General features: G+C 38.7%; 5 protein-coding genes and 1 pseudogene across 9 annotated transcripts; 3 read left to right on the forward strand and 3 right to left on the reverse strand.

The window, feature by feature from the left end:
• Window positions 1–1808: 1808 nt before the first annotated feature.
• Window positions 1809–8517, forward strand: LOC119989046 (cytochrome c-type biogenesis ccda-like chloroplastic protein). 3 transcript variants are annotated; one of them, XR_005465719.1, is made up of 14 exons: window positions 1809–1964; window positions 2065–2113; window positions 3620–4330; window positions 4423–4560; window positions 4906–4961; window positions 5547–5677; window positions 5794–5879; window positions 5962–5993; window positions 6574–6735; window positions 7395–7467; window positions 7575–7675; window positions 7842–7934; window positions 8097–8168; window positions 8317–8517. XR_005465719.1 is itself a non-coding variant. In XM_038834340.1 (14 exons), the coding sequence occupies exons 3-14, from the start codon at window positions 4261–4263 to the stop codon at window positions 8387–8389; spliced, it is 1062 nt and encodes a 353-aa protein (XP_038690268.1). In that variant the 5' UTR covers window positions 1809–1964; window positions 2065–2113; window positions 3620–4260; the 3' UTR covers window positions 8390–8517. The 3 variants fall into 3 exon arrangements, 2 of the variants coding, with proteins under 2 accessions (XP_038690268.1, XP_038690269.1); XM_038834340.1 differs by having other exon boundaries at window positions 8122–8168; XM_038834341.1 differs by lacking the exon at window positions 8097–8168.
• Window positions 1880–3776, forward strand: LOC119989476. The gene is made up of 6 exons (XM_038835020.1): window positions 1880–1964; window positions 2065–2113; window positions 2437–2499; window positions 2613–2683; window positions 2823–2885; window positions 3550–3776. Exons 1-6 carry the CDS (start codon window positions 1880–1882, stop codon window positions 3774–3776), a joined length of 558 nt encoding a protein of 185 aa, XP_038690948.1.
• Window positions 8518–9307: 790 nt separating the features above from the next.
• On the reverse strand, window positions 9308–14597 carry LOC119989045 (ADP-ribosylation factor GTPase-activating protein AGD5-like). Of its 3 annotated transcripts, XM_038834336.1 has the most exons (11): window positions 14336–14597; window positions 13472–13530; window positions 13180–13270; window positions 12433–12487; window positions 12223–12313; window positions 11860–12094; window positions 11301–11520; window positions 10926–11110; window positions 10373–10618; window positions 10220–10278; window positions 9308–9815 (listed from the first exon to the last, which is right to left on the reverse strand). In XM_038834336.1, exons 1-11 carry the CDS (start codon window positions 14384–14386, stop codon window positions 9650–9652), a joined length of 1458 nt encoding a protein of 485 aa, XP_038690264.1. In that variant the 5' UTR covers window positions 14387–14597; the 3' UTR covers window positions 9308–9649. The 3 variants fall into 3 exon arrangements, with proteins under 3 accessions (XP_038690264.1, XP_038690266.1, XP_038690265.1); XM_038834338.1 differs by lacking the exons at window positions 13180–13270; window positions 13472–13530; window positions 14336–14597 and adding exons at window positions 12581–12905; window positions 13016–13158 and having other exon boundaries at window positions 9650–9815; XM_038834337.1 differs by lacking the exons at window positions 13180–13270; window positions 13472–13530; window positions 14336–14597 and adding exons at window positions 12581–12905; window positions 12982–13155 and having other exon boundaries at window positions 9650–9815.
• A 1983-nt stretch (window positions 14598–16580) lies between these two features.
• On the reverse strand, window positions 16581–17428 carry LOC119987661 (agamous-like MADS-box protein AGL80). The gene has a single exon (XM_038832578.1). It carries the CDS (start codon window positions 17426–17428, stop codon window positions 16664–16666), a length of 765 nt encoding a protein of 254 aa, XP_038688506.1. The 3' UTR covers window positions 16581–16663.
• Window positions 17429–21291: 3863 nt separating this feature from the next.
• Window positions 21292–22385, forward strand: LOC119989484 (annotated as a pseudogene).
• Window positions 22386–23133: 748 nt separating this feature from the next.
• Window positions 23134–23846, reverse strand: LOC119987878 (phytohormone-binding protein-like). The gene is made up of 2 exons (XM_038832782.1): window positions 23589–23846; window positions 23134–23465 (listed from the first exon to the last, which is right to left on the reverse strand). Exons 1-2 carry the CDS (start codon window positions 23767–23769, stop codon window positions 23179–23181), a joined length of 468 nt encoding a protein of 155 aa, XP_038688710.1. The 5' UTR covers window positions 23770–23846; the 3' UTR covers window positions 23134–23178.
• Between the last annotated feature and the right edge of the window lie 154 nt (window positions 23847–24000).

Here is a 24000-nt window from a genome sequence, read left to right on the forward strand (position 1 = left end):
CCCTCAAAATATGTACGTGCTAGCTCCAAAAGACTGGCACCCAATACTGTCAACTCCTTGTCCATCCCTACATCTTTGATATTTTGAGTGGCGACCAAGATATAATCCCCTCTCAAAATATATGCTAGCTCCAAAAGACTGGCACCCAATACTGTCAACTCCTTGTCCATCCCTACATCTGGGCCCCCCCCCTCCAAAAGCGCTTTTTGCGTCTAACACTGTTCAACTCCTTGTACATCCGCCCTCTCCCCCTCTCAAAATGTGTACTGGCACCCAATATTGTCAACTCCTTGTCCATCCCTACATCTCCTTTGATATTGAGTGCCCACCAAGTTAAAGTATATCTCTTCTGCCATTTGTGTTTCTTTTTATGCTAACATTGTTCTAGGAGAGAGAATGGATATGTTGTTGCTGATAAATATTGTTGCTGTTAACATATATATATATATATATATATAGGATTCAAAATATTTTTCAAAAATCTAAAAAAAAATATATTTGTGTTTTGATCGGTTTCACGAACTCAACAATATATTTTTTATTCGAAACAAAAAAACAAACGCAACTTGAAAACATTTTTCAAAAATCTAAAAAAAATATATTTGTGTTTTGATTGGTTTCACAAAATGATCCAGAATTATCATGTACTTTTCATGTTTAATTTGATTTTTGTTTTGAACAAAAAAAAAATATCGTTGGATTCATAAAACCAATCAAAATACAAATATATTTTTTCTAAATTTAAAAAAAAATATTTTGACCCCTAAAAGTTAGGACCTCATGAGAGAATTCCTCTATATATATATATAGATAAATCCAGATCTTTACCATCAACAACGCGTTTTCTTTAAGGAAATCCGAAAGGCCCAATTGGCCCAAACAACGCATTTTCTATAAGAACACCCAAAATGCCCAACAGCCAATAGGTGACCTAAATGGGAGGAGTTGACTCCGGTACCGTGTTGTAAATCCACCCCCCATATATACAAACAATATTGTCACTTTGGGTTGTCCGATTCCCAAGAATACATTGACCTCGCAAGACTTTGTTTCTCCTTAATCCAGCTACTAAGACGTGAAATCCATGGGTTAAAACCCAACTGGGTAACAAAATGTCTTGGTGTAATGAAAGTAGGCTTGTCTTTATAAATGGTAAGAAATTCCCACAATCTATCTACGTGGTACTTTAACAGTAGTTGAATAAATCACTTGCCATGTAAATGGGTTCCAAGCCTTACTGGACCCAATTGTGTTATTATGGTGGCGTCAAATGATTACCTAAAACACAAATAGACAACAAAGGTTTAGAAATCCAGTTAAGATACATCAACAAATATTGTTCTTTTCTGTCACGGACCCATACCGATTTGTTCTCTTGACATGTTTATAAAGTACTTAGAACCAAAAAAAATGCGTGTATTGTGCGAAAAGTACTTTTTCTTTTTTTGATAAACAATTGTGTGAGAAGTACTCAACTATATTTATATGTCACTCAGTTGAATTATGTCAATCCGATATAGTTATAAGACTAGACAAAAGGCAAGATGATAAAACCAGGACATGATTTGATGAAGGCGGGCCTCGTGTTACATTAATTATGTATGCAGTACGATTCTCATATCTTCTATAAATGGAAAGAAATAAAGACCCCAAGATTGGCCCACATTTTTTTCCAAAAAAAAAGAGATGATTTCATTGCTGTAATGCTCCAATGGACATATGGGCTCAATTAGGCTTAGCCCATATTTTGAAGCGGACTTAGGTTTGGCCCAAACTGACCAATTGCCCTCCATGGGCCCTTGTTCATACCTAATACTAGGGTTTTTGGCTTTTGCCGTAACACGAAGCCCTCCGTCCTCTTATCGCTCGCGTCCCAACAATGGCGAAGAACAGGAACAAGAAGAACCATAAAGGCGTTGCTTCAATGGACATCACGGAACCAACAGTTTCAGATTTTCCTCAAGGTACTTCTCTAGGAATAGAAGAAAACTTGTATTCCTTTTGCCTCCATGATTTCCAGCTTCGCGTTTGTGTAGCCGATTTATTGTCTTCTTGATTATGCAGATATGGACACCTCAGAACCTGGAGCACGAAGTTCTTTTTCTACTTCAAGGTCAGTAATGATAAGCTGCTGCTGTTTCTTTGAGGCTGTGATCGATTGGTTTTGTTTGCGAATGATTTGTAGAAATTGTTTCATGCTATTATGCGAAAATTTTCTGAAAAAAAAGCGTTGATTTTCTATTACTTCTTGAATTTAAGCTTCTACTTTGAAACTAGTTTCTGTCTTCTAAGTTTTATGGTGTTTTGCATATATGGAGGTCTGAGTGTTTCCAAATTATGGATAATAGTATCCTTAATTCTCAATTTGGAGGTCTGGCGAGAGAGTTCAATTTCTTGATTCAATTTGTACCCTTAATTATATGGGTTTCATTTGAGATTGGTGACGACTGACGAGTATAAGGATATTCTATTCACTGATCCATGGATTCGTCATACATGGTTTGGTGTTAGTGATCTCCACATAGTTTTCTTGCAATTGGATATGCATATATGGTTGACAAGGGTCCTAGGGATCTGATGTTCTAGTCCTGTATAGTTTACATGATATTAAGGCTTTTGAAGGAGTCAAAAGATGGGTACTTGCAGAGGTCAGCTTCCAATTCATTTTGTGTAAGCATTCTAGGTTTGGAAAGGATAATGAAGAGGCCTAGGCCTAGAGAGAGTACTCTTAAGAAGGTGAAATAGAACTTCTTTATATGCTTTGGAGTTTGATGATGGGGAATTTAGGATTTGAGAGCTCTGTTTGATTTTATGACTAGTAGTGGAATTCAAGCAAAGGGGAAGGAAAAATATTGAGTCTTGCAAAATTAGTAGAGTATTTAAAGGTTGGCATTCCAATGTCTCTTGGTTGAGAGATCGTGCTACGTGCTTCACAAAATTTCTCTAGATCCTAAGTAATTTTCTCTTGGTTGCTTTGGTGTAGTCAACATATTATAGACTGATAGTGACTATTGCTATACAGACTAAGTGCAATAAATATCCCACTATATGGCATCAATTGATCTGCAGGCTTCTAGACTCAATTATAGTCTTGGTTTGACAAAAACTGTAAGATGAACAGGTTGTCACACGTTAGAGGCTGCATCCTTTAAGAGATAAATTGCTTCAAATCGAGGAGTTGTAGTATAATAATATTGTCCGCTTTCAAGTTGCCTAGTCTACATCCTTTGGCTTTTAACAAAGCATTCCACGGTTCCCCCCAACACCCCCATCCCAACTCTCTCTCTCTCTCTGTCTCTCTCCTCTTAGGAGGACAACTTGTAAGTTGACAATGAAGAAGTTATGCTTACAGTTATTTGTTCACTGCCCCTTTGACAAATCTCTAATCTTAAGTGTGATATATATATATATCACATGATATGAGGAGAAGAGATTGTTTCCAAAATTGAATCTGACCTTTGCACCACTGTAACTATACCACTGACCCCACCTTCTACGAGAGGCTTGTGCACGAGAGTTGTTTACTTTATATGTATATTTTTTTTCCAGTGTCATGTTTGGCTTTTATTATGACCACTTCTTTCTACTCTTTCCTAACTGTGGACATATTTGGTAACAGAAAAATAAAGGGAAGACCTATGAAGAGATCGAAAAATGTCCGGAAGAAGAAAGCATTAGCAAAAGCAATAGCATCAAATGAAAAGTCTGTTGAGAAAGTTTTGAAGAATGACAGCAAAACAATCAGAACTCAATCTGCGAAAGCTCTATATGACTAGTAAGAGGAACCTCCAGTCTTGACCAAAGTATACATTTTCACAGACATTTTGGAAGTATTAATTAATTTCTCTTGCTGTAAAGTGTAATATGATACTCCAATCCAGCCAATATAGTTCATACATAGATTTGCAAATTTTACTTAGATCTGATACTCTTTAGTGTGGCAATTTCCTAGTATATTACGCTGTGTTAATTAAGCCCACAACAAGAACTCTATAAAAGGAGTGTTGATAAGGCCCGGCTCATTTCGACACTTGGGCACAACCTTTTCTTGATGTCCGGCCCAATGTGGACCTGACATTTGACAACCATGTGAAACGATGCCGTTTCTTAGTGAATACCGACATACCGTTCAAATCGGTCGCAACATATTATCACTGTCAAGTGTTAACTATCTCTTAATAAGAGAAAAATCTCCCGCTTCAGCGCGATTTACAGCCACAGCTCACACACATCAATTTTCTTCTCCATCTCTCTCTGGAAATGCAATCGACGAGTTTGGTTGCAGTCCACTCTGTTAGTTCTTGTGCTTACACTCAGCGAGGACATCATGGTAGGTCAATTTGGCCCTCTTATCTATCAATTTGTGAATTTAATAGATGGAGCTTAGTCGATCATGTCAAACATGTTTGCGTCTGTGCTTAGGGAAATTTACGGTGCCTGTTGAAATTTTAAGAAAGCGCTCCAAACCGGGCAGTTACTGCGGAGATTTCGTTTCATTTTCAAGGATTAATGGTCATTATAGAAGCTTTCGAGTTAATGCAGTTGTCGATTCCATGGAAGGTACTCAGAATGCTCATTTTTAGCATTTGAGCCCTGTTGGTTTTGACAATTCTTTTGTTTCTTTTAATTTCGAACCTAATATGCCCCTGTAGAGAAGAATGTAGTGAATATGTTCTTTGGATGAATAGTTTACTATTTGAACAGTGTGAGTCAGGACTCAGGACTGTGTGGTTAATTTCTAAGCTATTGCTCTATGTAGCGTGCTGCTTGTAATGCGTATTGCTAGGTTAAGTCGAATACTGTGCATTTTTTTCTTGTGTCCATTCTTCCTTTTGAAATAGTCATTTAGTTGCAATGTGATAAGCTTCTAACTAGAAACTTTCTTTCTTCTTCTGATGTTGTCAGTGATGAATTTGGTTGCAATAGACACATCAGAGGCTGCAATGATGAAAAATATATTGGTGAGGAATCATGCCATTATTTCATGCATCAGCTTTTCTTTCTTTACTAATCTGGCTCTACCTTCATTTTATATTTTCTTTTTGGCGAAGTTATGATAAGTTGTGATGCATTTTTCTTCAGTGATGTTTTGTTTGATATTTGATGATGTCAATTTTATCAATCCCTTTAATTTTCTCATTATCCGAGCCTTTATCCCAAAAGTTTGGGGTCGGCTACATGAGTCTATGAGAAAATCAACGGGAATCCTCAATGTGTATTTGTTTCCACCATTCATTTCTATCTAAGATCATACTTTATTCAACTCCTATTGTGGTATGGTAGAGACCAAAGTCAAAGCAGTAATGAATCCATATCCTTTGTTATTATTTCAAGCCGTGTATTTTACGCTGGCTGCCGACTTACCACAACCCTCCTCTTTTATCCGGGCTTGAGACCGACTACAAGCACATGCGGAGTTATTCCTTTAAATTTTCTACGCAGTCAAAATTCCCGTATTGCTATTTTACCTGGGTGTTCTTGTTCTTAGCTGGCTTGCGGTGTTTTGTTATTGTTGGGAACTAAATTTCCTTCTATCCTCTAGTCAGGAAGGAGCCACTTCTGCTTATACTTTGGCCGAAGGAAGCCTGGGAGATTTTTTTGGAGGCTTCCTATATTCAGCCGGACAGCAAGCAAATGAAGCTGTTCAAGGCCAGCTGTCAGCTCTTAGTTTCACTAGGTTCAATCCTAGACTATGTCCTTTAATTCGTTTCTGCATTTTTGGCTTGCTTGAAAGTTAAAATTCATCATCGTTTCTTTTTGTCCTCTGTGGTTCACTTCTGGTTGTCTTTACAGCTTGGCAGTTATTTTTGGAGCAGGACTTGCAACTAGCCTATCTCCTTGTACATTAAGTGTTCTACCATTGACCCTTGGTTACATTGGTCAGCCTCTTACATATTGTTCTAGTTTCCTTCATTGCCCTTTCTTGTCTGATGCTGACTTATGAGCTGTTTGGAATTGTAGGAGCATTTGGCTCAGGAAAGAGCAGGGCTGAGGTAATGACTTACTAATTATGTTACCTCACATAAGCTGCCTGCTTCATTTCCTTGCAAGAGTAGTATGATCTAGATTGGGTGTCATTATTGAGGCTTCATAATGAGCTTCGAAATGTAACCATGAGCTAATCCATTTCTGATTTGTAACACATTTTGCTTTCACTCCCAAATGCAAAAATTTAGAGAGAGGTTATTAAAGAAAATAACATTTTAAATGCAGTCCAATCCCAAAATATGCTATTGTTAAGGGATAGGTCCTACGAGCTCCTCCCCGTAATGAAGTTGCACATTTGAGTTCTTTCATCTTTATCACACTACTCAAGTGACAAAGGTCTTAAGTTTTGATGTATGCAAGCTGCTTGTAGTCTTTTGGAGCATATGTTTGTTTCATATCTTTATTTGCATTCAGTGTACATCTTTTTATACAATATGTTGCAGTGGACATACAAATCTACTGACACACACTCACACTGTACCTGCACACAGCTGTGCTCACATACCTGCTGTTACAAGCACATGGATACTCACACATCCTGATGACTATCGTGTTCTTTTTATATCTTTTTTTTGTGTCTCTCAGATCATTGGAGATTCTGTTGCATTTGCTCTGGGATTGGCAACCACACTAGCTCTTCTCGGCATTGTTGCTTCATTCGCTGGAAAGGCATATGGACAGATAGGTCAGGGATTACCATTGGCAGCTTCTGTTTTGGCAGTAATTATGGGTCTGAATCTCCTTGAGGTATTGATTTATAATGATACTTTTGTCTTGTGATGCACATATTTTATTATGGGTTGCACATCTAGAGTTGTCTTTATTATAATGGAATTGCAACTTCTTGGTTAATTGATTTAAGAGTTTTATCAATTATTTAACATTGAAGAATAAATGGGACTGCTTATATACTGAGTGCAGCTATAACTACTAAGGACGCTTTCCATGCTGGAAGTATTCTTCTCCATAGTCCTCTCAGTAACATAACACAGTTCTGTGGTGGTTAACTGATCGTCTTCTTTTTTTCTTTTCTTTTTTTTTCCTTCATACCCGAAAAAACCACTTCATAGTGTGGGGGTTAGGTTGTATACATATGCACTCCCTAGACCCAGTACATTGTGATGGGATCGTGGTGCTTGACGTGTTTCTTTTTGTTTCGTTTCTCTGTGTGTTTATGTTGAATCATTAATGCTCCTTTGCATGTTTTATGTTGAATCATTTCTGTTTTGTGATTGATAGCTCCTCGACTAGTTCGAATTAAGGTTCGTGTTTTTTTGGGTCCATAGTTACTTTACAAAAGATATCAGAAACTAATATCTAGGCATTTTGAAAATTTTTTACTGTTAATATATCTGTAGGTCTCCTTTCTTTTGTAAATAACTGATCCTTGGGTTGATTTTTTGCAGATAATTCAATTGCAATTTCCCTCTTTTCTAGACAATTTTGACCCCCGCTCGGCTGCAGCAAGTTTCCCTTCAAGTGACTTATTTAATTTGTCCCCCTTTCTTATTTATCTGAACCTTTTGGTGAAGTACTTCACTATATGCTCCCACAAACCATGACATTAAAATATTTTGGCAATATAGGTGTCCAAGCATATTTAGCTGGGCTTACATTTGCTCTAGCTGCATCACCTTGCAGTACACCGGTACTGGCCACTATACTGGGATATGTGGCTACATCTAAGGTACCCTGAAAAGTTTGAAGTTAATGATTTGAATTTAGTTTAGATGATGGTTATGTGCTGTAAAACTTCCGGGATTATATGATAGCATGGTGAGGGATTTTTGGTTCACCGACCAATGAAGTCATGACTGTGCAAATAGTAACAGAGTTTTTTTTTCCCCCTGCAGGATCCGGTTATAGGGGGCAGCCTACTTTTGACATACACAACTGGCTATGTTGCCCCTTTACTGATTGCTGCTTCTTTCGCTGGAGCCTTGCAGGTAAGCATACAGTTGTAAATTTGTAATGATCCCTACTATATATTATGCAGTCTCTGCGCTCTCACCAGTCACCGCTACTTGTTCTCAAAAATGTTTGATGCTATACTGCCTTTATCATGGTATTTAAATTCTTCTGGTTCAGTTTTTTTATTTTTTTAGCAGAATTGACATTTAGATATATCTGCAGAGCCTGCTTTCATTCCGCAAGTTCTCTGCATGGATTAATCCAATAAGGTATCTTTTTTTTCCCCTCATTTTACCCCTACTAGTTTTAGGAACATGCAATTGTTGAATATATGAACGTTCCTTCACATGCTCACTATTTTCTTTAGCCTGATAACTTCTATCCAAGTTCTTATGGTTGGGGTTGGTTTTCTGGCAGTGGTGCACTCCTGTTAGGAGGGGGCGTATATACTTTCTTGGATAGGCTCTTCCCAGTCTCGATGGCAATGTAAGAGATACTAATTTGTTATTATATATTAAAATAATAAGCGCACTAATAGGCATATTTTCCTTGTAATCATATGACTTACAGAACATAAAATCGTCTAAATAAAAAGAAAAAAAAACCTTCCATCTATAATTTTGGTAGTATACATACAGTGCAATGGGACCAAAAATGAAGATGGAAAAATTTACAAGCAAGCCATCGACACAAAAATGTCTAATAGCCTGTGACACTAATCATCTGTTTGTAATGATCTAACGACTTCTGCCTCTGCACCCTCATTTCCTCATTAAACTTGTTAATAAATGCTTCCCCTCCGGTTCAACTAGTCCTCGCTCAGCGACTGCTCTCTTCTGAGTCTGCCACTGTTAGTCGGCGAACTGTCGTCCGACTCAGCCGTGATTGTAGTAGTCCGGTAATTCAAGGTCTCGGATTTCTTTAGGTGCCTTGTTAATGGCATCGATTTGCCGTGTGTTATCGTCCTCCACGTGCTCTCCAACGTGTCTTACTGGTCTGAATTTAAACCCATATAAAATGTCTAAAGAACAAACTTGTATTATATATAACGTTGTCATTTTTCTTAAAAAAAATGGGAAACTTTTGAAGGGTGGCCAATAGTATGTTCGTTTGGCAAGCTTTGGATTGAAAATGTGGAGATTTACAAATGCAATTACAAGGAGGAATAGACCATAGAGGGATGCTGATTGTGGCTTTGGTTTACAACATTACTTTCGTGGCCACATAATGCCAACTGCCAAGACCATGATTTGGCTGTCGACTAGGCCTTCGAGAATGCTCAACTCTTTGACATTTATGGGACATAGATGGAATTCGAAAGTCTCAACTCTAATGAGAATTGAACCTAGGACCAAGAAGGAATGGCTCCCTCAATATCGGGTTACTACCCCATTTGTAAGAAAAGACATTTTGGGTGCAATCAATACACATTTTCATACATGATGCATAGTCAACTGGCTCAAACATGCATACATATCAAATGAGAAGGAAAAAAAATTTGGCCAAAGAAACTAGAATAAGAAGGGAAAAAAATTATCCCAACAATTCCTACCCCATCTTTATTACTCCATCTACTCTTACAAATGAACCATCACCCACCCCAAACATCAAAGGAAAAACTGTAAATGCTCACTACATAATAGTTTACAGCTCCCAAATACTTGAAAAGAAACTTCCAAATGCGATTTTCATGCAACAACTATTTTGGTATTGTATGATGAAAGGCAGTAATACCAATGACAAGGCCAACTCAGTGCTTTGAAAAGAACCCTTGTGTCAATGAGGAAAAATCATAATCCTTCGCCGACTGTGATGGAGATGGAGATGCAGATAGTATTGGTGGTGCTGGTTGAGTCGCATTGACTGCATTATTTCCCACAACATTACTTTGTGTTACTTGGCCCATAGAGTAAAAGCTGCAGAGATAAGATTAATGGCATGTTAATTCATGGTGCACATGAAGTATTTCATCACCTGCTTAGATTCTCTTTTCATAACACAACAAACTAGGATCACCAAATTAAGATGGCCTCCATATTAGCACGGGTTTCAGATACGCCTGCTGGTTCTCCACAAGCAAACACGAGTGCATCACCCAGATAACTAGGCATATTTTGTAAGAGTAATACAGGCATGCATGAATGTTTGCGGAGGTCAAAAACCAACCAAATTTGATTCAAACAAGAAAATTAACAAAACAAATTAATTTCAGCCAACTACTTATTGAATGAATCTAAAGGATCCACATTGTGCTAATTCATCAATCAAAACATAATTTTTATGATTTTTTTTCCAAAATACACAATGGATAGGAAGGTACCTGGACGTTGGTAATTCGACAGAAGTCCCCGTTGAATATGCCTGTCCCATGTTACTTGCCTAACCCGAAGAACAGAGAAATACCCAAGTGAGAAATTAGATGAATAAATCAACCAGTACTAATGATAGATAAAGTTGTCTTTTTCACTCTAACCTGCATAAGTTTCTGAAGTTCAGCAGTTCCACCTACTGGCATCATCATTCCAGGAATTTGGTAGCCAATGTTTGGCCAATTTTGAGTAGGCATATTGACACCATTGGATCCAGGTTGTTGAATTTTTCCAGAGAGTTTCGGGTCCCCAACAGCAGATTTCGCTGCAGCGGCCATGAGAAGGGACTGTTGCTGTGCCAGCATAGCAAGTTGTTGTTGATGCAGGGAAAAAGGTGACACCATATTCGACTGTAAAATATTCAAACAACTGTGTCAGGCAATGCCGCAATGCCTTCAACTGATATAAAGCCAAAAGTATAGTAGAGTTCAAGATCATGCGAATGAAGTTGGTTCTTTGAAATTTACTGTATACTTAAAATGAAGTCAATCTCAATCTAATGTAACAGCAAAGATTGATAAAATTTTAACACAAACACAGGAATGAAATTGAAAAGGCTCATAAAGCGCTGCCTCCAATAAACAACTAATCAACTCAATAATTTTTTTTGAATAATCGCTTCCTAAACTGCAATAAATTTGCTCCTAAAGCACATACCTTCTCGAAAAGGCTCATAATATCATTTTTCACATCTTTTTGGGGTTTCTCTGCAACTGGTGTAGTTGTAAATAGTGGTGTATCTTTAAATAGATCCTCAATTGCAGATGTTGACCGGGTATTATTCTCAACTGCTTTAGCTGGACTAGCATTTTCAGCAGGTGATGCATCTTCAGCAGAGGCAGCTGCAATTTGTTTACAACGAGCATAAACATGTATCAAAACTCAAGACTATAGCTACATATTGCAGTGGTTGCAAGAAAGAAACCATTTCAACAGAACTTTATTATTTAAAAAAAATAACAAAAAGGAGAAGCCAAAAATTCTTTGTTTATACTAGTAAGTTGATATCAAGGAGAGAAGCAAAAGATATACACTGAAAGCCTGCCCAAGAATTATCATCCGTTGGAGCAGCCTCTGAGCCATTTTCACTAGGACTATCAAAGGAAAGCATGTTGAAAAGGTCAGTAGCTAAGTCAACTTTAGGGTGAGAGACAGCTGAAGCAGCATCTGCAGCCTTCTTTGTCACCTCGGCTGGAGCCACTAGTGAATCTGTTGTCTCAACAGCTTGTTGAGGCTTTGATACAGGAGCAACCTGTTCATAAATATCCATCATCACACACATCCATATGAGCAAACCAGCAGAAGTGTCGCTATGTGTGGAAAAGACCTACTCCACAAACAATAAATCTGATAACTACAAATTATGTCACGCAAATGATATAAGACACCAAAAATTTACCCTTAAAAAAATGTAATACGACTCTAACCCCGTTGAGATCATTTTAGTGCCCTATAAGGCGTGGACATACATCAATTATACAAATTATCATTTCCAGTATGTGGGATATACTTCAGTCTTCACTCTTACTCGTACATATAACCCATGGTTGATGGTCACACCAAAACCAAGGCTGAAAAGTTTTCTATTTACCTGATTGGGTCCCCTGGGAGGTGCAGGCATGCTAATTTTTGTAGCAGGAACACTGTCTTTTACATTTGGAGTGTGAAGGTTTTTTCTTTCCTCATACGAATTTTCTGGATTGCTGGCATACCCATGCCCACTTCTTTCCCCAGGTCTCTGCGAATGCACTGAAGCCCTTTCGTCCTGCCCTCTAGGCAGGGAGTTTGGCTTCCCATCTTTGGAAACCCATCTCTTCTCTTCATACCTGCAACAATTGAATAATCAAACAAGTTAGTCAACAAATAAGACAGCATCTTCATGCAAACAGAATATATCAACAAAGTAATAGTAAAGGATATGTACAGTATATGGTTATAACTTAGGGATACATACTTTGCACGGATGAAATTCTCAATCCCTACTCTGTCATAGTTTGGGGGTAACTCTGCTTCCCAATAACTATTTGACTTTTCATTTCCCATTGCTGCAAAAAGCCAATAACTTTAATAAGTCGCAGGCCTTTGGTTGATCTTAAAAGTTAAAACCACACCAACATCAACCATATTGAATATGAGGACATGACCGAAAAGACAAGCTGCTTACATTGAATAAATGCAACTTGCTCTGGTAGCCATGTATCCAACGTCGCAGATCGTACCTGCAGCAAGCCAAGTAAAATTCAACAATGCTGTCTGCATAAAAAGATGCTTTTTCATTGATTACTGAGTTGCATGTTAATGAAATGCAATACATGTCCAGAATCACCAGAATATTATACGGGGTGGTATAGCTTTAACAGTCCACCAATAAAGCAAATTTTGCACGGCTGCACTGAACAAAGTAATATGAATAGGACACAAAAGAAGAACTTTTAATTAACGTTTTCTGGACGGAAAAAAAATCATTGTAGGAGACTAAAGAACAAATGGTAATCCAAAGCAATGAATATACTGCCATGAAAACCAAATTCTTTCCCATATTACCAACAGGAAAATACAAAAAACTGACACAAGTGATTGCTACTTGCCGGAGGCTCAACCACCAATGAGGGAAAATAGCATCAAATGCCAGTGTCCCTACAAAATTTTAGTATAGAGAAGTTCAGAAATAATGACTAATGATGAACTCATAAAATAAGATCCGGTGGTAGACCTCCGAAGTAGATCTTTACAAAACTTCACTGCACCTTGGGTGGAGTCTACAAGACCTTGCTATACTTTGTGCTGTCAATCCGCATATGAAAGACAATGGAAGTCCAGGTGCTCTACCTCTACCATGCCACTTAACTTCCTATATTATAGTAACAATTACAATGGTCAATGGAGAACGCATTTAAAAACACATCATCACCTTCGAAATGTGAACCCCAAGACTTCTGTGGACCCCAGAACATTGCATGCATATAAAGATGCCTAAATTCACGCTAGCCCATCTTGGACCTCTGCACAACAAGAAAGTCACTATCACAAAATTTACAACCACCGATGCATACAAATAATAAAAAGAAAACAGAGCAAGCAAACATTTGATTATATGTAATACAATCTAAGAAGACCCATAATTATTATGTGATGTCTACTCTATCCACTTGGTAGTTTACTATTATGATAGTTACATTACACAGATCTTTCTAGATACATACTTGGTTTTGCAGTCAGCACATTCCCTATTTTCTGGCAATTTAAGAAGCCCCTCCAGAATCTGCAAAGCGAAGACTGAGCGGGTAAGAAATCGCCCTAGAAAAAGACTGTCAAAGTAAGATAACATATTGCTCTTCCAAGTCTGACTCAAAGCCATCAAAGATGCCAGTACAGAAAATCCAACCAAAATTCATAATCAGCAACATGCAGGGAAAACAATCCAGACATGGAGAATTGGCGTAATAAATGCTTTATTGCATGCATCAGATGCCTGATGGTTCCACTCCCCTGATGATCCATTATAGAAGACCATCTAAGTTAGCACTTAAGTACACAATCAATAAGCTGTGGTCAAGGGAAATATTTTTTAAGGAAATTTTAAGAGTTCTTCAATATGAATGCAGACAGCCTGTATCAAATTACTTGGCACAAATTTGGATTGGTCAATTAACTTAAAAAAAAATGAAACAACCACAGCATTTTTCTCATCGTCTAGAGTAAAATTATATCAGAACTTAATCAAGAATCGAGCTAGAGAAAAGAGAAAAAAAAAAACCATTAAATCTAAAAAAGCTATCCAATATCAATCTGGAAAAGGAATTGATGAAACCACACTATCGCGCTCGAAGCTGTTCAGATCAGATCAAACTATATTGAGACGCATCAACGTCCCATTGAAATGTCTTTAATTTCGCATAATTCAAACAAAAACAAATCAAGCACAATAAAAACGCATAACAATCAGATCAAACAACAACAATGAAGATAACTCAATTCAACGATCAAATTCAAAGAAATGATTAAAAACAATGAGGAATTCATATCTGGAGAAGCATAGATATGGATGAAGTAAAATGAATAAATACCTTTCGGTGCCTGCCATTAAGCTCCTTAGATACGTTGGCCTTCTCGTTCATGGTGACACCGTCCAAACAATCAGAGTCTCCTCGGATAATGATTCAGAGAGCAGAGACGGCAAAGAGAGATGAGGAGGAGGTCAGTTTCGTCTTTTCAACGCCCCTTTCTCTCTCTCCGCGTTTCTCTCCGATTATATACAAAATCGAACCTAGAAATCAACGGAAGAAGAAGAAGAAGAAGAAGAAGAAGAGAGAAAGAGAGATCACAACAACAGCAGAGAGTCTCGCATATTGATTTGTAAATCAATAAAAAAATCATTTACCTATGTCTTTTCTCTGTTCCTCACACACGTGTGTCATATGTTGATGGCGACGACTTTGTTCTGTTTGGCACGTGTGAAAACTGTAAATTGTCAACCAAAAAAATTTAATTTTTAACAAATTAGTATTATCTTTTATTATGAACTTCTCACCTCAACCGCTGGATCTAACCAACGATTGAGATTAAAAATAATTATGAGATATCACAAAACAACTCAAACGATTTCATATTCTTCCCCGTCCAACCATTTTGGCCACCAATTACCAACCAAAATTCTTTCCAAGACTAGCAATAGCTCATCATATACACATATATTTATAGAGTCTAAATATAATTATCATATAAATAATATATTTTATTTTTTAATAAAATAATTTTTTATTGGATACCACCACATAATAGGATGTATAAATATTGGATATCGATAATAGATAAATCATTAATGTGTTGATAATATTTTATGTCGGTATAGTAGATATTATACAAGCAAAGCTAGCCTAATCTATTAGTTAATTATGTGAGCAATAATTTTTTTTGTATGCTTCATGTGACCTCACAACCTGAGTCAGGTCTATATCGAATGTTTAAATGACACACTTGTATAATGTTGTTCTCGGTTAGAACAAAGTAACATTGTATCTCTTTATTATCAAATATGATTAATTTACTTAGTGTTGACTTTCTCATACGTTATTTTATTCCATAAATGGCAGGAAAATGTAAATTAAAATGAAGAAATCTAGCAAGGCTATGATGGACCATTGAAAAAGTCGAAGGTCTATAGTTGGGAATCTATCTGCCAATCCACTCAACAAATTAGTGGGAGGGACCTGTTTGGGCTGCGACCCGCATTATGGCGAGAGAAGTTTGCCCTCTAACGGATCCCATTATAAATATTCTGATTGTGAAAACCCTAGTGATAATGAGTGATTGTTTCAGAGACAAATCGTGAGAAAGAGATGATAACATCATTAATAAGATTTATATTATGGCGAGAGAAGTTTGCCCTCTAACGGATCCCATTATAAATATTCTGATTGTGAAAACCCTAGTGATAATGAGTGATTGTTTCAGAGACAGATCGTGAGAAAGAGCTGATAACATCATTAATAAGATTTATCATCGCCGTCCGTAAACATATGCAAGATTGATCTAAGCATGTAAATTTGTTTGTCTTTTTAACTGGCCGACTGCTCATCTCTTGACATTCTCTACCGGCATGATAGCCCAGTCCAACATGAATGTAATGAGGAGGACCCCAAGCCTATGTGAGCGCTAGGGGCATGTTGATGACATTAGATAAGCACAAACATTCTTACGCCAAGAAGGGAAACATTCCCAAGTATGCAAACCCTTTCATATAAAAATAGTACAAAATGAGGTGACCAATTATATACATTTCTAGCATATTTGTCGCAGGAAAATATTGGCATTGTTTTTATTGAGTTGAGCGTTGGAGATTCCCTAGTTACAAATGGATATGAGAATTCTGGAATTTCTTAGAGTCCGAAGTTCTCATCCAATGGTCGAGTAAAAGTACATGTTTTAAGAGTAGAAAAAGAAAAGTATGACGTGATATGGTACACTTCTCAAACTATTGAATTGAAATTGTAGTTTTTGAGGCATCCATCATACGTTGACTATCGATCCCTTGATTATATCTTTCTGTTGTAAATACGAGTTAGAAAGTGGAAAACCCAAGCTTAGGACCCAAAGCAATGAAATGTACATCATAGTTGGACAAAATACTACCATAAACTAATGGTATGGGATGCATGAATATTACAGGTCCAATAAAATGGATCTTTACTACCAAATTAATGTATATTTTTTTTATGATCCGTTAAGATGTTTATAATTTTAAAGTACTAATTATGTTTAAATTAAAAAATAAAAACTTGAAAATCATTATTATTAGGATTGTTGGAAGGTACATCATCATTGAAAATAAATAAAAAAAAAACAACAAAAAAACATAACGAAGAGATAATTTTTTTGTTTCCAATGGATCTTTCTCAACGAAAAAATCCACTGGACCAAAAAGCATTTGGTTGATTTTCCCCAAATGGCAAAATCATATCCTCCCCAGCCGGTAACCATGTGCCCGTGCCCGTACCCGTACCCGTACCCGTTTGAGCTTGATTGTTCAACATATCCATAGGCCATTGTTGACTCTGCATGTTCATCCCAAAACCTAACGTCCCTGGCTTTTGATCTTCAAAAAGCTGCTCGAACTCCAAATTAGGGTTCGTCAAAACCGGCCCTGACACTGGTGCAGACGGTGCTTGAGTAGTTGAATCATTCACATTATTATTCTTCTCAAACGCCTTCTGAATCTCCTTCAAGTTTTGATCAATCAACCATCCGAGATCGCTGAGGTCCATCATGTTCAAGCTCTGAAGCGATTGTCCTGCAGTCAGGGTCTGGAACATGACATGAATCATTTCCTTCTCTCGATTATCCTTCCTCTGCTTCTTGAGCTGCTCGTTCGCCTTGACAATCCTCTGGCGGAGGAAGCTCTCTTGATTCACCATCTTCTTGCTCTGTTCCATCTCCGGCATCTTCATGAACTGCGACAGAACGCGTTGAATGCCAACGGGAGAGGGCCAGACCTCTGGCTGAGAGTCATAGGGACTGTACACAATAGCACAAGCATCAATGCCGCAAAGAGTGCTCAATTCACTCACCTTCTTCATCAATCCCTTCTTTCTCTTTTTGAAGGTTGCTTTTCTTGCAGAATCATTAGTGATATAAGCAAGCTTCACTTTCTTTCTCGTCATTTTGGCAAACAAATTGAGAGAATAAGGAATTTTCCCTGAAAACAAACACTCTTATGATGCTATATATAAACTCCATGAAAATATTAGATAGTGACGTGGCCTTATTCTACCCCCATTAATTTGTCCAAAATCATGGAATTTAATAGTCAATAATATAACCTAAACAGGGAACAAGTTATTGAGACAAAATCATAAAATTATGGTTGCCAGAAATATCCAATTAAAAAACAGATCACAGAATTATTGAAAAAAATGGTATATTTGTTGTATTACAACCTTAATTTAGATATGATGAAATCTGGATTAGAGGATATTAAGGGAGCAATATAAGTAAAAAGATAATAAATTTCAGGAGCAGGTGCATGAATTGCTCCTTTAATTCACACAAGGTCTCATATATGACAAAATATCAAATTGAATTTATAACTAATATGCTTGTTTTGTTTGCCTTATTTGTTCATTCTTAATTTTCAAATCTTATCATTTTTGGCTAAGTGCATGAATGTATAAAATCACGTGCTTAGCTTGTATATCTTTGCTAACGAAATTTCTCGAGACAATAAGATTTAAAACCTTTTTTTTTCTTTTTCTGATAACCGACAACAACACCATACAAATTTAATCATGTATCGAGTACACTTTCTTTTGAGATACACCCGAACAATACCACTCTATGAATGATTATATTGGGTTTGTTTTTCTGTCCTTCCTTGCCTATTATCAGTCCGGTTTCAGCATAAGCCCAACCCATTTCATAGCTGAAACAACACACAATTGAAACAGACGTGATTCTATCCACCATGCCTAATCAATCGAACAGGGAAAATCTTGAATGTCTTGACTCAAGATGCTAAAGTATGACCGATGACATAGGAGAATGTGCTAGCTATAAAGAAATTTGTTGCATGCATACAATCAATGCATTTTTTGGATCTATAAAGTCGTCCTAGTCTTTTGGCCTAAAGAGGATTATATTTGCTTGACTGTTTGTGCATGATTTTTTAATAGGGATCACTGCCCCATGTTGTACATAATGTTTGTATGGGATTAGGCACATCAATACCTTTTGGATCAACATCTCTCTATGGTCTGCTTGTAAAGTTAGGAGACATTCCAATGTCTGGGTCGATAAATTGGCCAAATGGGTCGCACCGGGTTTCAAATCTGGATGCATTCTCAGTTCTTATTTTCTTCATTTACAACTTTTCTTAGATAGTGACTTTGTCCCCCCCTGCCCATTGTTTCGGGTTGTAGTTCTTTCTCTTCTTTGTGCCATAAAAAATAAAAATAAAAAATGAAATGAACCATAAAACCGAAACTTGTCCACCCGAGCCTATCGTTTACTTATGGAACACTAGTTTTCTTCAATAAACAACAATTCATTTGAGCTTAGCTGCCACAAGACTAGCTAGCACATAATCTCTCTGTTGCTTATAATAATACACCTGCAGAGTTGACAATTGATAGCCTGAACCATTGACTTCTCTCCGTTTCTTCAGGAGGTCTTCTAACTTTAGTTGTGTTACAAATCCAAGTCCAAATACTGTATGTCAGACCCAACAAGTGGACAAGTATATATCACGTCCAAATGGACCGAGTCTTCGCTCCGATATTAAGTTAGAAATCCAATTAAGCCCAATCACATCAAGAGTATTATCCGTTACGGGTTACGGGTCCACATGGATTTGTTCTTCATGGACTGTCACCATTGGTACTTAAACCCAGAAAGTGTATTTTTGCATGAGAGGTGCTAAGACTTTATTTATATACCACTCGATTGTGTTATGTCAATCCGATGTGGGATATTAGTATGGACAAGTTGGAAATACCTTATGAGAATCCCACATCGGAAGATGGTGGGTTTGGAGTCTAGCTTATAAGGGAGGACAAACCTCCTATTGTCAACCTGAGTTTTCAATAGAGAGTTAGACTCAAACTTGTGATGTTAGACTTGGGCCCCCATATCATGTGGTGGGTATTCATCATTGGTGCTTTCATTGAGAGTGCACGCGCCTGCTTACAGGCCCGTGGGCTGGCACTATCATAGGCGGGCTTGCCCCAGAGCCCATTCCTTTGTGGTGTTGGATTAGCAGACAATGGGTCGTATCCGTTGTAGGCAGGTTGGAAAAGAGAAAGAGGTCGTTTGGTGCTTTCATTGAGAGTGCACGCGCCTGCGTGCAGGCCCGTGGGCTGGCACTATCGTAGGCGAGCTTGCCCCAGAGCCCATTCCTTTGTGGTGTTGGATTAGCAGACAATGGGTCGTATCCCTAGATCCACTGGACTTGGCAAGGCTATGTGACCCTGGCTCGCAAGGCTTGGGACGGTAAGTGGGCCGTATGCCCAACTGATACAGTCAAGGCCATGCAGGAGGGCGTGCATGCTCCCAAGGGGGGAGGATTGATGAGAATCCCACATCGGAAGATGGTGGGTTTGGCAAGGCTATGTGACCCTGGCTCGCAAGGCTTGGGGCGGTAAGTGGGCCGTATGCCCAACTGATACAGTCAGGGCCATGCACGAGGATGTGCATGCTCTCAAAGGGGGAGGATTGATGAGAATCCCACATCGGAAGATGGTGGGTTTGGAGTCTAGCTTATAAGGGAGGACAAACCTCCTATTGTCAACATGAGTTTTCAATAGAGAGTTAGGCCCAAACTTGTAATGCTAGACTTGGGCCTCCATCCCGTGTGGTGGGTATTCATCAATACCCTTCTACTTCTGCATAAAGATACAATGGGTCGTATCCATTGTGGGCGGGTTGGAAAAGAGAAAGAGGTTGTTTGGTGCTTTCATTGAGAGTGCACGCGACTGCGTGCAGGCCCGTGGGCTGGCACTATCGTAGGCGGGCTTGCCCCAGAGCCCATTCCTTTGTGGTGTTGGATTAGCAGACAATGGGTTGTATCCGTTGTGGGCGGGTTGGAAAAGAGAAAGAGGTCGTTTGGTGCTTTCATTGAGAGTGCACGCGCCTGCGTGCAGGCCCGTGGGCTGGCACTATCGTAGGCGGGCTTGCCCCAGAGCCCATTCCTTTGTGGTGTTGGATTAGCAGACAATGGGTCGTATCCATTATGGGCGGGTTGGAAAAGAGAAAAATGTCGTTAAAAAAGAAAGAAAGAAAAAAATGCCGTTATAAGTAACTGGGAAAGCCCTGGATCCACTGGAATTGACAAGGCTATGTGACCCTGACTCGCAAGGCTTGGGGCGGTAAGTGGACCGTATGCCCAACTGATACAGTCAAGGCCATGCAGGAGGACGTGCATGCTCCCAAGAGGGGAGGATTGATGAGAATCCCACATTAGGACGTGCATGCTCCCAAGGGGGGAGGATTGATGAGAATCCCACATCGGAAGATGGTGGGTTTGGCAAGGCTATGTGACCCTGGCTCGCAAGGCTTGGGGCGGTAAGTGGGCCGTATGCCCAACTGATACAGTCAAGGACATGCACGAGGACGTGCATGCTCTCAAAGGGGGAGGATTGATGAGAATCCCACATCGGAAGATGATGGGTTTAGAGTCTAACTTATAAGGGAGGACAAACCTCCTATTGTCAACATGGATTTTCAATAGAGAGTTAGACCCAAACTTGTGATGCTAGACTTGGGCCTCCATCCCGTGTGGTGAGTATTCATCAATACCCTTCTACTTCTGCATAAAGATATTGTCATGTGCATTAATAGTCTCACCGTTGAGTCTCCAAAACCCAACTAAGATACTGATTCATAAATGGAATCTGGACATGTAGATGCTACTTTAATTGCATCACAAGATGGTGTAATGCAGTAGCCTATAAATAGCAGAGGAGAAGTTAGCTTCTCACATCATCAATTAGCATTGTTTCCCGGTTTCCCCTCTCCTCTCATTGCAATAAGTATGGATATCCCATTGCTTATCATTCTGCTTGTCATGGTTTCAGCTGTGAAAGAAACCAGTGCAGTCTACTCTTATCGCTGTGCGAACCCAGCGAGCCGATGCTACAATGAGGTCATAGAGTGCCTATATGAGTGTCCTGGCCTTGAACCACAATACCCAAACTCTAAAGCTTGCTACATCAACTGTGATTCACCAGTTTGCAAATCACATTGCAGGCGTAAGTACTAATCGAATAAAAGAACTACCAGAATGTCTTAACTATACCATACTAATTCTGTGTGTACTATTGTGTTTCATATTGTTTTCAGATCGAAAACCGAATTGCGAAGGCCTTGGATCAGCATGCTACGACCCCCGATTCGTTGGTGCTGATGGTGTTGTGTTCTACTTCCATGGAAAGAGCAATGAGCATTTCAGCTTAGTCTCTGACAGCAATCTACAAATCAACAGCCGCTTAGTTGGCCACAGACCGGAAGGCAGAATGAGGGACTTTACGTGGATTCATGCACTTGGAATCCTTTTCAAGTGTCATAAATTCTCCCTTGAAGCCACCAAGGTTGCTAATTGGGATAATGAAGTTGATTATCTCAAGTTCAGCTACAATGGAAAGGATTTAGTTCTATCAGAAGGTACCCTCTCTACTTGGTATTCGCCGGAGAAGGATGTGAAAGTGGAGAGAATTGCAAGCAAGAATAGTGTCATTGTGACCTTAAAAAGATACTGCAAAGATTTTGGTCAATGTTGTGCCAGTGGACTAAAGAAGATGACAAAATCCATAACTATAAAGTACCAGCTGATGACTGTTTTGCTCACTTGGAGGTGCACTTCAGGTTCTTTGACCTATCGTCGAATGTTGATGGTCTCATTGGTGTGTTAGGCAGGACATACAGGCCAAATTTCGAGAACCCAGTGAAGCATGGTGTGGCAATGCCTACCTTGAGGTTCCTTCTATTCTCTTTAAGGATTGCAAACGATGCTTGTTCTCCGCGGTTAGTGATTCGATTGACAAGGATGCCTCGTCCATGACAGAACTTGTCCCGCTCGACTGCACTCACCGTTACTCTGCTGGACTTGGAATTGTTTGCAAGAAGTGATCATTATGCTTGAATGCAGTTGCAGAATAACTGAATAATTAAAGCATTAGCTTCTCTGTGAATAAATGGCTGTTGGTTGCGGTCAACTGTCAAAGAAGGATCATGTCCTTCTCAATATATGTCATCTCTTATTCTCTTTATTAAACAAAGACTAACTCAAGTTCTTAACATTGTGACTGCCTTATTATCAAAATCATATTTCAATGCCTCTTGGCTACTATCAGCTGATCAACAGTTAACACAGAACCTGCATTTCAAGACAACTGAAGAGTTTACAAAGTATAGAAGCCTTAACCGTTGACCAATCGATTTAGTCGGGTGGCCCTAGGTTTAGTTGACTAAGTATAGAAGCCTTAACCGTTGACCTAGTTCCGGGAATCCTGCCACATATCCTGGAAAGAAATATCTGCATTACTATCCTGCACAACGAAATGGCATGTGCATTTGGGCCCTGTACATAATTGAAATATGACAAACCAACATGTGGCTTAGTGGTACTTTGCATGGCTGCAACCTAGAGATCACATGTTCAATTTCTGAGAACAACCTCTCTATATATTATGGGGGTAAGGTTTACGTAGATCCCGCCTCTTCTCAAAACTATTGGATTCGATCACTTTTCTCTACTGAATGTAAACACTTACTGAATGCAAACACTGCTTATTCTCGCCGGAAAGGGATTCAATTGACATGGAGGACAGATTCAAGCAAAACACATTCAACATTTTCACTCCATTTAAAGGAAACAGCATAAAACACACAATGTTTATTGAGTTCATGAAGATATGATCATCTAAACGACAGGATTCGACAAGTAATTTTCGAGGCACTTGACATAAGTTAGTGCAGAAGCTGTTGTCTTTGATGGCATGCTACTTTCCTGATCAATTTCAGACTCATACGTCACTGTGAGATCAACAAGAGTCTCTTGCTCTCCCAGTGCTGTCAGTTGGAAAGTCGTCTTGTATGAAGAAAAACCAAGGTTCAGGTGACCTCCTTCCACCACTTCCATCGCAATCCGATGCAAAGTCGCATCAAGCTCCACAATCTTTTCCTTCTGGTACTTCATTGCTGGTACATCTATTATTCGTATTAAAAGAATGTTCATTAAAGTTACGGCTGTAAAAAAAAGTACTGGCATTAACAAAAAATAAATGAAAATAAAGTTTGAGGGGGAGACGAACAAAGTTATTTAGGACTCACTTGGACCAAAGGTGAAGAGTATGACAGTACCAAGACCACCATCTCCTTCAATGAATTCAGCATTCTTGACTAAATTAGGGATGATTTGGGGGATCACCAGCATATAATCCATAGCCAAAGCTTTCCAAAAGGGTTCCACACCATGGCTAACCTTCACTTGGGTTTTGACCTCAGTTGCCATGGCTGTCTCTCCAATTACTGCAACCTCTCTTAGAGACTGTATGAATGGTGGAAATTTATGGTGTGCACAAAAATCAAAATGGCATCTTTCTTCAGATGGGACAGAGATGGGTTGAAAGATCCTTATTTTTTTTTTCAAGAAGAATATATGTTTGGTACAATGATGATATATTATATACATATATGTTTGGTAGGCACATTAATTTCTTTGTAAAAAATACATGAAAGGGTA

Source organism: Tripterygium wilfordii, chromosome 21 (genome assembly GCF_013401445.1).
Source record: "Tripterygium wilfordii isolate XIE 37 chromosome 21, ASM1340144v1, whole genome shotgun sequence".
In the NCBI taxonomy this organism is placed as follows: domain Eukaryota; kingdom Viridiplantae; phylum Streptophyta; class Magnoliopsida; order Celastrales; family Celastraceae; genus Tripterygium; species Tripterygium wilfordii.

Coding starts and splice junctions, on each gene's coding strand:
- LOC119989046 (XM_038834340.1), top strand. CDS start 4,261: ATGCAATCGACGAGTTTGGTTGCAGTCCACTCTGTTAGTTCTTGTGCT. Junction 4,331..4,422: donor CACTCAGCGAGGACATCATG/GTAGGTCAATTT, acceptor GTCTGTGCTTAG/GGAAATTTACGGTGCCTGTT. Junction 4,962..5,546: donor CAATGATGAAAAATATATTG/GTGAGGAATCAT, acceptor TCCTCTAGTCAG/GAAGGAGCCACTTCTGCTTA.
- LOC119989476 (XM_038835020.1), top strand. CDS start 1,880: ATGGCGAAGAACAGGAACAAGAAGAACCATAAAGGCGTTGCTTCAATG. Junction 2,114..2,436: donor AGTTCTTTTTCTACTTCAAG/GTCAGTAATGAT, acceptor GTTTCATTTGAG/ATTGGTGACGACTGACGAGT. Junction 2,500..2,612: donor CCATGGATTCGTCATACATG/GTTTGGTGTTAG, acceptor CATGATATTAAG/GCTTTTGAAGGAGTCAAAAG.
- LOC119987878 (XM_038832782.1), bottom strand. CDS start 23,769: ATGGCAACTGAGGTCAAAACCCAAGTGAAGGTTAGCCATGGTGTGGAA. Junction 23,466..23,588: donor ACTCTTCACCTTTGGTCCAA/GTGAGTCCTAAA, acceptor TACGAATAATAG/ATGTACCAGCAATGAAGTAC.
- LOC119987661 (XM_038832578.1), bottom strand. CDS start 17,428: ATGACGAGAAAGAAAGTGAAGCTTGCTTATATCACTAATGATTCTGCA.
- LOC119989045 (XM_038834336.1), bottom strand. CDS start 14,386: ATGAACGAGAAGGCCAACGTATCTAAGGAGCTTAATGGCAGGCACCGA. Junction 12,095..12,222: donor GAGAATTTCATCCGTGCAAA/GTATGTATCCCT, acceptor CAATTGTTGCAG/GTATGAAGAGAAGAGATGGG. Junction 9,816..10,219: donor GTCGAATTACCAACGTCCAG/GTACCTTCCTAT, acceptor TTATCTCTGCAG/CTTTTACTCTATGGGCCAAG.